The following is a 12,814-nucleotide window of genomic DNA, read 5'->3' as shown; positions in this document are numbered from 1 at the left end:
TTTTTTCCCACTGTATTATGTGTGCTCAGAAAGTCTTAGTCACCTTGAATTTGTTTGTACAGGGTTTAACCGGTTCACCAGGCCTGAGAGGTCCGCCTGTAAGTTTATACTTTTATCTACCAGCTAGCTTACCTTTACCCCACATTTGCAAATGTTACTGTACATGTTAAAAGGGATAAACATATATCATTTCATGGCACAATTTCATAACCTCTTTGTTTAATGCAACCAAAATGATATGAAACTAAGGACACACCACTCCGCAAAGGCTATCTCATGATTCAGCATATTCATGACAATCATACTGTAACATGTTCTCTCTCTTAATTTCTCTGTCAATAATTCTGTTTCCCTGTCACATTTCCAGGGACAGAAAGGGAGTCCATGCCCAGGAGAAAAAGGGGATGAAGTAAGGAACCCACAAGTTTCTACCACACCGTCATTTTATGTTCGGTTCATGTACTGCCATCTTCATATGTGTGTGTCATAGGGGGACCCGGGTATGCAAGGACCCCCAGGACCGTTTGAGTATGTGGACCCCCCTGAAGAGTACTACATAAAAGGAAGCAAGGTGAATTGTGTAACGGTCCCTGCCTGAGGGGACTGTTCCACTTCGTGTTTTCTGTTTGGTCTTTCCTGTTCTTGTTTCAGTTAATCGGTATATTCATTTCACCTGTGTTTAGCCCCACCTGTTTCTGTTCTCCTCGTTTGTCTGTGTATTTAGTTCGGCCATTTTCTCCCTGTTGCTGTTGGTCATTGTGCTTGTGTGCCTGTCATATGTTGTGTGTCCCTGAACTCCTGAACTCCTGAGTATCTGGTAGTGCCCGGCACTCCCTTTTGCTTTCTTTGTTTTGTTTATTAATGAGGAATGCTTCGACATTCTGCGACTGCCTCCATCTCCCTTTCTAAAATGTGACAAATTGTATGTCCACTATTGTGGCGGTTACACTAGATGATAATGAGGTGGATCAGCAGCTGGAAGACCAGGTTTGGTCTTGAGTTATTGGAAAAAAACAAAGATTAATTTAAAAAGTATGGATAATAGACTATCTATTCTATACATAATTTAATGGTTCTAATTTGTATTCTCTGTTTTATTGCAGGGAATGAAAGGAGTAAAGGGAGAGTGTGGACCTAGGGCCGAGGATGTGAGTATTCAGAGCCTGCTGCATGTAAATCACTATTACTCTGTGCATGAATGTCTGTCTGTCTTCTTTTTGCCAGACCGTGTAAGCGGAGCCAGCCAAAAAGAGCGAATGTCTCTTACTGAGTGAGTGAGTGAGTGGCTGGCTGGCTGACAGTTTACGGTTATATCGCGCCTGATTTTCGAAGTACGCATCCATGCATGCGTTTTGTGTCAGGATAGATACAACATACAGTAGTTACTGTATACGGTTATATTGCTGTTGACTGTTTCTGGCATGGAAAAGTTAATCTTCAGTCTCGCTAGCAATTGCTCAATTCTTATGATTATTCCTAGGAAGTTAGTAGATACTAGTAAGCCTATTACTGGCTAATAAGCTGTTAAAACTTCCAGTGGCAAAAGCAATACAGTTCATAGATGCTATGGTGGAGGTAAACTTAATAAGAAACGTTAGCCAATTTAACACAATGCTCAATGGTGTCTAGCAACTGCTGAAACATGTAATGCCGTGGCGTAGTGGTTAAAGATAGTGCCTCTCATGTGGAAGACCTAAGTTCGACATTTATTATTTATTTCTGGTAGCTTCCACAATTCTCTCGTCTTTTCACTTGATTAAAAAGTTTGTTAGCGTCACCTTTATTGATAGTTATTGTATCAATGTCATTCACAAATGAAAGAAAAAATGTGTTGTTATGCCATGAAAGAAAAAAAATACATTCTTATGCCATGAAATTAAATAGCTTTGGGAGACTCGCTAGCAATTGCTAAATTCTTATTACTATTCCAATAAGTTAGTAGGTACCGGTAAAGCTTATTACTGGCTAATACGCTGTTAAAACGGCCTGTGGCAAACGCCATACATAGACGCTATTTGTGGTGGGGGTAAACTTAGTAAGAAACGTAAGTCAGTTTAACTTTATCAGTTAAACTGAAAGTGTCATTGTGGAGAAAAAATCAGGTCCGGTGTCTGTGAGGTAGGTATACATGGTCTATATTTTAATTGTGCCCTAATGTAATGCACTCATCAAGTTTATGGATGCATTTGTTTTATACTGGTTAGCCATTTTGGCCACCATCTTGCAATGTATCTCTTATTCCTTATTAGCCTATAGGGAGTCATGTATGTGACACCTGTGGGCCAAAGGGCAAGTCAATCAAATTAGTAGTTAACTTTATGTACATGTTTGTCCACTTTCTTGTATTTTTTCACTTAGCATTTAACACCCAAAAATCCAAGATGCATGTTAGTTTCTTGAGGCAATTTTGTATCTCCTGGGGAATGAGGCATGTACAGAAAGAATCAGCGTTTTAGGTCAGTTTGGGTGGAAATGTCATCATTGTTGAAGAAATACATTAAGGCGTGGCTAGTGGTTCCCCTGGTCAAGGAATTGGGACGGGTGTCTGTATGGTAGGTATAGGTGGTCAATATTTTCAGTGTGCCATAATATTTCTCACAAATGAAGTTTGTGCATCAATAGTTTTTACACTGGTCAGCCATTTTGTCTGCCATCTTTTATTTTCTCTCTTAGCTTTTTACCAATAGGGAGATGTATAGAAGACATGTATGCCACTGGAAAGGTTAATAAGAGTTATTGTTGAGTAGAATAAAATTTTTATAGGTTTCATAACATTTCCACTGTAAGGGAAATTTTCATTAAGCACATTTTTACGGTCACTGTTCTGCCATCTGGCAATGTATCTCTTATTTCTTATCACTCTATAGGGAGGCACTTATGAGACACCTATGTACCGACAGTCAGGTCAATCAGAGTAGTGATTTTACAGTTGTGCTCATAAGTGTGCATACCCTGGCAGAAATTATTTTAAAATATGACTGATCATGCAATTAAGGATAGTGATCATATGAAGCCATATATTATCACATAGTTGTTTGGATCCTTTTTAAATCATAATGATGACAGAAATAACCAAAATGGCCCTGATCAAAACTTAACATACTCTTGAATGTTTGGCCTTCTTACAGATACACAAGGTGACACACACAGGTGAAAATGGCAATTAAAGTTGAATTTCTCACACTTGGCTTTTTAAATTGCAACTAGTGTCTGTGTATTAATAGTCAATGAGTTTGTTAGCTCTCATGTGGATCCACTGATGAGGCTAGAGGAGCAGAAATGAACTGTCAAAAGACCTGCGTACCAAGGTAATTGAACTTTATAAAGATGGAAAAGATATCCAATACCTTGCAAATGTCAGTCAGAACTGTTAATTCAGAGGTATCTTGATACCAAGCCAAGGTCAGGTAGACCAAGAAAGATTTCAGGCAAAACTGTGAGAAGAATTGTTCAGGATACAAAGAAAAACCCTCAGGTAACCTCAGGAGAAATACAGGCTGCTCTGGAAAACGATGGTGTGGTTGTTTCAAGGAGCAAAATATGACTATGAGCTACATGGTCGTGTTGCCAGAAAGAAACCTTTACTGTGCCATTGTCACAAAAAAGCCTGGTTACAATATGCCCGACAACACCTTCACATGCCTCACAGCTTCTGGCATAGTGTAATTTGGAGTGACGAGACCAAATAGAGCTTTATGGTCACAACCATGAGTGCTATGTTTGGAGAGGGGTCAACAAGGCCTATAGTGAAAAGAATACCATCCCCACTGTGAAGCATGGTGGTGGCTCCCTGATGTATTGGGGATGTGTGAGCTCTAAAAGCACAGGGAATCTTGTGAAAATGTATGGCAAGATGAATGTAACACGTTATCAGAAAATATTAGCAGACAATTTTCATTCTTATGCATGAATGCTGCGCATGGGATGCTCTTGGACTTTTTAGCACTACAATGATCCAAAGCACAAGGCCAAGTTGACCCTCCAGTGGTTGCAGCAGAAAAAGGTGAAGGTTCTGGAGTGGCCATCAGTCTCCTGACCTTAATATCATCGAGTCACTCTGGGGAGATCTCAAACGTGCGGTTCATGCAAGAAGACCAAAGACTTTGCATGACCTGGAAGCATTTTACCAAGACGAATGGGTAGCTATACCACCTGCAAGAATTCAGGGCCTCGCAGAAAACTATTACAAAAGACTGCTGTCATGCTTCAAGGAGGGAGACGGAGGCACAAAAGCAAAGAAAGCAAAACGGCGCGCCGGGCACTACGAAATATTCAGGAGTTCAGGAGCACATAAAACATGACACGCACAATGACTGACAGGGACAGGGAAAAATGGCTGAACTAAATACACAGACTAACGAGGAGAACAGAAACAGGTGAAATAAGAACAGAAAAGACCATACAAGGACAAGACAAGTCAAGGACAAACAGAAAACACGAAGCGGAACAATCCCCTCAGACTGGGACCGTTACAACTGCATGCTGTCATTGATGCTAAAGGGGGTAATATACAGTTTTAAGATCCTAGGGGTTTGCTGATTTTTTTTTTTCTTTGTTGCCATGTTTTGTTTAATGATTGTTCCATTCTGTTATGACCTACAGTTGAATGTGAATCCCATAAGAAATAAGAAGTTTGCCTGGTCACTCATGTTTTCTTTGCAAATGGTACATACACTGAACAAAATTATAAACGCAGCACTTTTTTGCCCCCATTTATCATGAGCTGAACTCAAAGATCTAAGACTTTCTCTATGTACACAAAAGGCCTATTTCTCTCAAAGATTGTTCACAGATCTGTTTAGATCTGTGTTAGTGAGCACTTCTCCTTTGCTGAGATAATTCATCCACCTCACAGGTGTGGCATATCAAGTTGCTGATTAGACAGCATGATTATTGCACAGGTTTGTCTTAAGTTTGCCATAATAAAAGGCCACTCTAAAATGTGCAGTTCCATCACACAGCACAATGCCACATGTCGCAAGTTTTGAGGGAGTATGCAATTGGCATGCTAACTGCAGGAATATCCACCAGAGCTGCTGCTCGTGAATTGAATGTTCATTTCTCTACAATAAGCCGTCTCTAAATGCGTTTCAGAGAATTTGGCAGTACATCCAACCGGCCTCAAAACCGCAGACCATGTGTAACCACACCAGCCCAGGACCTCCACATCCAGCATCTTCACCTCCGAGATCGTCTGAGACCAGCCACTGGACAGCTGCTGCAACAATCGGTTTGCATAACCAAAGAAAACCATCTCAGGGAAGCTCATCTGCATGCTTGTCATCCTCATCAGTGCCTTGACCTGACTTCATTGTAACCGACTTGAGTTGGCAAATGCTCACATTTGATGGCGTCTGGCACTTTGGAAAGGTGTTCTCTTCACGGAGGAATCCTGGTTTTCACTGTACAGGGCAGATGGCAGTATGGCGTCATGTGGCCCATTGTGGCGGTGGGGTTATGGTATGGGCAGGTGTTATGGACAACGAACACAGGTGCATTTTATTGATGGCATTTTGAATGCACAGAGATACTGTGACGAGATCCTGAGGCCGATTGTTGTGGCATTCATCCACGACCATCACCTCATGTTGCAGCATCATAATGCACGGCCCATGTTGCAAGGATCTGTACACAATTCTTGGATGCTGAGAACATCCCAGTTCTTGCATGGCCAGCATACTCACCGGACATGTCACCCATTGAGCATGTTTGGTATGGTCTGGATCGGTGTATACAACAGCGTGTTCCAGGTCCTGGTAATATCCAGCAACTTCACACAGCCATTGAAGAGGAGTGGACCAACATTCCACAGGCCACAATCAACAACCTGATCAACTCTATGTGAAGGAGATGTGTTGCACTGCGTGAGGCAAATGGTGGTCACACCAGATACTGACTGTTTTTCAGACCCCCCTGGACCCCCCCCCCCCCCCCCCCCCAATACTGTGAAACTGCACATTTTAGAGTGGCCTTTTATTCTGGCCATCATAAGGCACACCTTTGCAATAATCATGCTCTCTAATCAGCATCTTGATATGCCACACCTGTAAGGTGGATGGATTATCTCGGCAAAGGAGAAGCGCTCACTAACACAGATTTAGACAAATTTGTGAACAATATTTGAGAGAAATAGGCCTTTTGTGAAAGTCTTGCTCATGATAAATGGGGGCAAAAACAAAAGTGCTTCAAAAGTGTTATAATTTTTTTCTGTGTATATTAATAATTCTCGAAGGGTATGCAAACTTTTGAGTACAACTGTATGTTAATTTTTACAGTAGTCTTAAGCGTTAGCGTAAAGGGCTAACTTTAAAGTCAGAATTCAGTCAATTTTAATAGGTATTATTATTTCTGTTCATATAGGTATGGCCTATGGAAAGGGATGGATATTTTGATATTAGCACAAAAAAAAAGTACCCTGGGTGGGGTTTTCAGGGCATGTATCTACATGGTGGATACTTGTGGACAACACACCCACATCAATTATTTGTATTTCTGGTTTTCAGGCCACCCCAATATCTATCAAGCACAAGGTTAGCAGAAACATGCAAAATTCAGAGCTCTGCAATACCAGAGATGACATGAAGCAGCATAACACACCACACAGAATGGTCTTCCTTTCTTTGGTTGGCACCCATTAACAACCTTAATCACCAAAAAACATTCAAGAGTGTACCATTGTACATACATTTCAAGATGGTTTGACGTCTGCTCCTCGTGGCACTGCAGCCCCTCTTCCTATCCAGCGCTCCAGCTAGCTGCTGTACTAACCATCGGCCAGAGTGACATGGCAGCAGCGCACCCCAAGGACGCCCCTGTTGTCACTTAGTCATTAGTTCAGTATATATTGGTATTGTTAGACACAGTTCAGCACAGATTATTGCTTTCCCTGTTGTATGTTTGTGAGGTGCTGTTTGAAAAAAGAAGAATACAATAAGAGAATAACGTTATCGCAAATTTTTACGCACATATTGCACAAACATTAATATGAAAAAATTGAACAGCCGCAAGGCATGCTGGGATGTCAATAATGAACTGGAAATATTCCTTGTTTATACAGTTTATTTTTGTAAACAGTGAATCAAATCTGTGGAAACACAATACTTGTGTTTCCTAATAACAGAAATGTAGTGTAATTCTGAAATATAGAAAATTACATGAATGGTATAGGAATTACAGCTCCTTAATATGTAGCCCACTCTTTTTCAAGGGACAAAAGTAATTGGACAGTTGATTCAAAAGCTGTTTAATGGACAGGAGGGGTTTCATATTATAGACATATACTCCCTAAACACTTCCTTCAGTTTCCTAAAATTAAAGCTGAGAGACCTTGCTGAGCCCATATTCATTATTTAACTGTAACTTGAATAACACAATTTGTGTCAATGTTCAATTATTTCTCATCCTAACTGTAGGTTGCTTCACTCTGTACCATTATTTCTAATTGTGTGCTTTGTTTGAATTTGCAGGGAATCGACTCAATCCCCGGATTCAAAGGAGAAAATGGAATCATCGGATTCCCAGGAATCAGGGTATGATTATCCATTATTTATATAATTTAATGGACGTTGGTATCGAAGTGACATACATATATACTGCATACATTTTGTTTCTACAATACTTGACACATTGGATTTCTTTCAGAACTTGAAACAACACTGGGTCCTAAAGATTAATTATGTTGTTGTGTATTTCATTTAATCATTCCTATTACATTAGATTTGGACTATACATATATGCTTCACCTAATAATTTATAATTAAAAAAATATATAAAAAAAGAGATATTTATCTGTTGAGACTGGATTAAATGTACCCTAATGCCCTACCCTGTCATCTCCTGGCTGGGGGCCTCTAGGCATCTCTATGCGCCTAGGGGCCTCAGTCAGAGCTTCTATTCTACTTTGTGCAGAACTGTCTCCCTCTCTTCTTCATTTCTGGGCTATTTTGAAGCAAAAGACCTGAAGTGTTTCACTCTCATGTGGTGCATGCACAACATAACAGGCTTACATTATTAACAAAGACGCACAATTACTCAAGCTACACATCTCTTTACTCTACACGTGGTATGCTGACATTTTTAGGGTCTTCCTGGATATCCTGGCTTCCCTGGTGTTCCTGGAGTAAAGGTATACTACAGTTTCCTTTCTATATTAAATGCTATTTTAATCCTGAGTTGTGAAGTAATAATGTTGCACATGTGGTTAATGGTTGCCACTAATATGATAAATTGTAAATCATTGTCAACCTGATACTCAGCACATTAAAACTGAATCACTAACAGCACAGATCTGTAAGCATTAATGTTTAAGAGAAAGTTGTTTTGTTGTAGGTTATGTGTACATCATATATTGTTGTTGTGTAGAGGCCTAAGGGTGGTGTTAATTTTTGAAGTGGGCTGCTCATTTGACCACTCTGCAGGCTTTTAGTGTGGTACTGAAATACCAGCCCTTGGTCTTAAATCTGACAACCTATGTCAATCAGTGCAGGCTTGCATTGCTAATATTCAGGGGCCTAGACCGGGCAAATAGCCTGACTGTACAAGGGCTTCAGATTAAAAGCCTGCACAAAACTGTGTTCTAATTATCATGATATCTCATATGTTCAGGGGATTTTTGGGAGCCCTGGTCTACCCGGTCTGATAGGGACAGAGGGATCCAAGGTGAGTCTCATTATAATATCACTCCGTCTCAAGTGTGGGAATATGTTTGCTTCCAGGCAACAGCAATTTGACACAAATTTGACACTATCTAAAAAAAAAAAAGAAACTACACACACAGTTCCATGTAATTGGATGTCTTTGCTTCCCTTTGGTATGATTCACCAGTCATGGTCATCAAAGTGAAATGCACTTCTAGCTAAACAGTGCCACTTTGCAAAGCAGTTGTTGGAGAAGACAAATTAAGACTGAGAGTGACCGCTGTTCAATTAAAACAGACTGAGTAATCCACCCCCCTCACCAGTTTCACACCTATTTGATTATATTGTGTTTGGTGTCCGAGACAAGATTAGATCAGTTTTGGACTGTGTAATTTGGAATGGCTGGGGAATTTGAATGAGGTGATCATGTGACCAGAATGCCCTTTAAAATACAATGCCTTATAACATAGTCCAAACACATTTTATAAATCATTTTTTAAAGATGAATATAGGCTGGCTAATGTGCCTATGATAAACATTTTGGTACGTCCTCCCTTAACTCTGGTAGGAAATTTCAACCCAACCCAATTTGTCAAAGGTTTACCAGTACTAAAAACCTATAGTTATTGTTAAAACCTATAATTCTGAATATTATTATTTATTCATGATGAGTGTTTCATTTTGTCTCGTAGTTTAAGGGGAACTCCTTATATTAGCTCTATGTTGGTGAAACAATTGCTTTAAAATAAAAGGTTTCAAAATGAACATAGGACATCTAATGGTCAAACCATAGAGTAAAACCAGGTGAGCTGGCATTTCTAAAATGTTGTAGTAGTTAATATCATGTGTAATTACCTTTCATGTGATATGCATATTCCAAGGGATTCCAAGGAGATATAGGTCCCAAAGGAATGACAGAGTACAGGCTTGTTAATTATACAGGTAAGAGCTATTTAACCTAACCAGTAGTCTGGACCCCACTTTACTTTAATGACACCACTACCATTGTATAAACACATGAATGTTACTTTGTCTTACATTAGGCTTCTAGAATGTGTTTTGTCAAGCATGGTGATGTGAGATTTTATTTTAATATCTTATTGTTTTCACTATACAGTATCACAATTTTAACAAAAGTGGATTCATTTTCTAGACTGAAAATGTAGAAATGCGAAGTGAACTGCGAGACCTTGGTCCTATAAGAAAATATGTCATGATCATAAATATAAACAATGTTAGGACTGTGCTCCTCCAGTTTTTATTTTGTTTAGTTATTCTAAAATAACATGCAATACTGTGTAGTGACAACACTTTATATGGAATGATCTCTATGCTACTTTAGGACATGTAGGTTTGATGTTTTTTTTTAATCAAAACTGTTACTCATCTGAAATTGTATTTCCTTGGTAATGATACTACTAATATTAATAGTTATTATCCTCACTATTTATCTCGAAATGTGCCATGTTTTTGGTTTATGTTTGTGTAACACTGTATGCTGGTATGTTCAATAGTCTGTTTACCATTCTCCTTTTCCATTTAATCGCCCCTTCTCTCCATTCATTCAGTTCCACTCTAGAATGATATGGAATCCCTTGTGTGCATGTTTTTAATTTATGTCTGTCCTGGCATGATGTCAGTATGTTCTTGTTGCATAACATCATCAATGTGTGTCTTGTGTGTCCTGGCATGATTTATATAATTGTTTGTCTCCTGGCATGACATCATCATTCTGTGTCTCGTGTGTCCTGGTGTGTGTTATGTGGGCATCATACAGATTGTGAAGTTAGAGGTGAGCATATTGCACAAAATAAAATAAACAAATATATTGGTAAAACCCTTGTCATAATACGTTATAAAGTTATGTTCCTCTCATTGGTTAGTTTTAATTTACTTTTCAGCCATAGAAAATAAATTACTTCCATTCAATCTAATAGATTTTTCAAGAAAATTGTTGATTACTGGCTTGCTAGTCAAAACAAATTGTACTCCCTTTCATTCGGTCCATTGGTACAACAAATCTATAATGAATAAGTCTAAAATAATTCCTGATATGGCAAATGAGAACCAGAAGCCCTGCATTTCCCGTGGGATATAATCAAAGGCTTATCCCCTCATTGGCCGCTCTGCTCCCAATTGCTTTATCAGGTGTCATTCTACATTCTAAATTCTATAGAAGTGGTAGGAGCGTAACTCCCAGTGCAGTGTTGTTCTTTGTTCAGTTCTACAGTCATAACAAATATTTTACAAGTCAAATTCACTATGTAACTAATGTTTTCAAAATGACGACATTGAAGAGTCTACATCATGACCATTTGTTACAGGGCCACCAGGGGAGCTAGGGCTGCATGGACAACCAGGACCCAAAGGAAATGTCGGAGAGATGGGGATGCATGGCCCCCCAGGGCTGCCTGGGATATCAATAAAAGGTCAGTGTCACAGCATATGCAAATGGATTGTGCAACATTAGTGTATTTTGGTGTGGGGGGTGCAGAGGGGGTATTTCAAAACGTTTCTCTAGCTTTCTCTTATGGCGCATACTGTGAAGAACTCGCACCGTCCTTGGTCTGGGGTTGTTCTATTGTATCTACTTCGTGAAGATTTGCCCAAAGGGGCTTCGCTATTATTTGTTTACCCATCTGCCTTTTGGCAAATGTGAATATGCAAATTTGCCTTTTCCTGACACTTGTGCTGGTAGGCTATATCCCTTTTTTCTTCATGAAAAGGTTTAGATTATGCAATCTATGAGCCATGCAAGATTATGCAAGAACGAGCCAAGGATGGCTTCACCTATTCCAGATGCTAAAATGGCTTTGACTGGCTTGGCCACTGTAGCAAGTTGGATGATGCGGTCAATGCACACGCACTCTGCTGTGCGTGTCTGCGACTGTAGAGGAGGAGGTTACCCGTCCCGACGCAGCTCCAACTACCTCCGAAGAGGGTGAGGTCCAACCAAAGGGGGAGTTAATGTTGGGGATTGTACAGAGGTAACTGCTCATGTAAACGTAGCCTCTCTACGCCCTGCCTCTCAACACCATGTTGCAAAAGCACGATTTATCCCTGGTCCTTTGCTGGCTGGCTCAGTGCTTGGTTGCCATGGTGACGCTTCTGCAATGTTTGCTAAGCGCCCTCGCATGTCGCACCCGAGCTGTCTCTTTCCTCCATGAGCCGGAGCTGTCTGTCTCCTCCATGAGTTGTGTGAGGAGAGTGTTCATTTTCTGAGTGTGTGTCAGTGCCCCTCTTTTCCACTGTGGTGAAATCTATTTTATTGGATTTTACTTTTCACAAGTTTTATATAAATTCAAAGAAACAACATTCAATTCAAAGCTACAACATGCACATACACACATTCATATATTCATTTGGCAGTTTGTTGGCAGTGAACAATATATTCAGCTCTGGAAAAAAATTAAGAGACCACTGCACCTTTTTCTTTCCTTTCCAAAAATGTTTGAGTGAGGAACAGAAGCATTCAATTTGCAGTGTTTTCTTAATTTGAACCCTTCTGTTCCTCACTCAAACCCTTCCGTTCCGACTTTTTTGGAAAGGAAAGAAAAAGGTGCAGTTGTCTCTTCATTTTTTCCGGAGATGTATATATTTACAGTCTTGCTGGTGGGGCAAATGTATAAGAACTAAAATAAACGTATTACACATGAATGAATGCAAACCAGGGCAAAGGGTAGACAGGCAGTAATGGAATACAATGACAGGTGGTAAATTAAAGCTGCGAGCAGCGTTTCAGAGGGCTAGGTGGGGCACAGGAAGCATCTCACTACATGCTCTCACTAGATCAATATTTTTTGCTATTTAAAACTGCCAATTGCCACTAGTAGTCAGGATGTCCAATCAAAGAAGAAATCAAAACAAAACAAAACAACCTTGAAACCAGAAAAGGAACCAAGCAACTGTATTTCAGCCGGCACGTGATTAGAAGGGATGAATATTGTTGTCCCTGGCTGGTTTCAATCTGCGTTTTTTTATGTGACAGAATGTCCATTACGCTATTTAAACAGTGGGAATGCAACTTTTACCTCAAGCATTACATTTTTGCTGAAATAACGTGGACAACGAACTAAAATGTATTCTGGTACAAACATTACTGTAGATGGCTAGCTAATAGCTATACAGCACCTATAATGAAAACAATGACTCCAATCACTCCATGGCTGGTTCATTTC

The 12,814-nt window shown here is 39.8% G+C and overlaps 1 protein-coding gene across 5 annotated transcripts in view; it reads left to right on the top strand.

Annotated features, from left to right (window-relative positions):
• col4a4 (collagen, type IV, alpha 4) overlaps nt 1-12,814 on the top strand; it is a 295,816-nt gene that overhangs the window by 71,067 nt on the left and 211,935 nt on the right. For 4 of the 5 annotated variants that reach the window (XM_034292010.1, XM_034292005.1, XM_034291996.1 and 1 more), the window contains 10 exons: nt 63-98; nt 368-409; nt 491-571; nt 1,104-1,148; nt 7,467-7,529; nt 8,081-8,125; nt 8,605-8,658; nt 9,518-9,578; nt 10,414-10,428; nt 10,961-11,065. In XM_034292010.1, the coding sequence (XP_034147901.1) occupies nt 63-98; nt 368-409; nt 491-571; nt 1,104-1,148; nt 7,467-7,529; nt 8,081-8,125; nt 8,605-8,658; nt 9,518-9,578; nt 10,414-10,428; nt 10,961-11,065 (547 nt within the window). The remainder of the gene's footprint in view (nt 1-62; nt 99-367; nt 410-490; nt 572-1,103; nt 1,149-7,466; nt 7,530-8,080; nt 8,126-8,604; nt 8,659-9,517; nt 9,579-10,413; nt 10,429-10,960; nt 11,066-12,814) is intronic. The other variant, XM_034292008.1, reaches the window with a different exon arrangement.

The sequence above is a fragment of the Esox lucius genome, chromosome 1 (genome assembly GCF_011004845.1).
Source record: "Esox lucius isolate fEsoLuc1 chromosome 1, fEsoLuc1.pri, whole genome shotgun sequence".
In the NCBI taxonomy this organism is placed as follows: Eukaryota; Metazoa; Chordata; class Actinopteri; order Esociformes; family Esocidae; genus Esox; species Esox lucius.
Note: the sequence above shows the minus strand (reverse complement) of the source record. Positions and strands in the feature narration are given on the sequence as shown.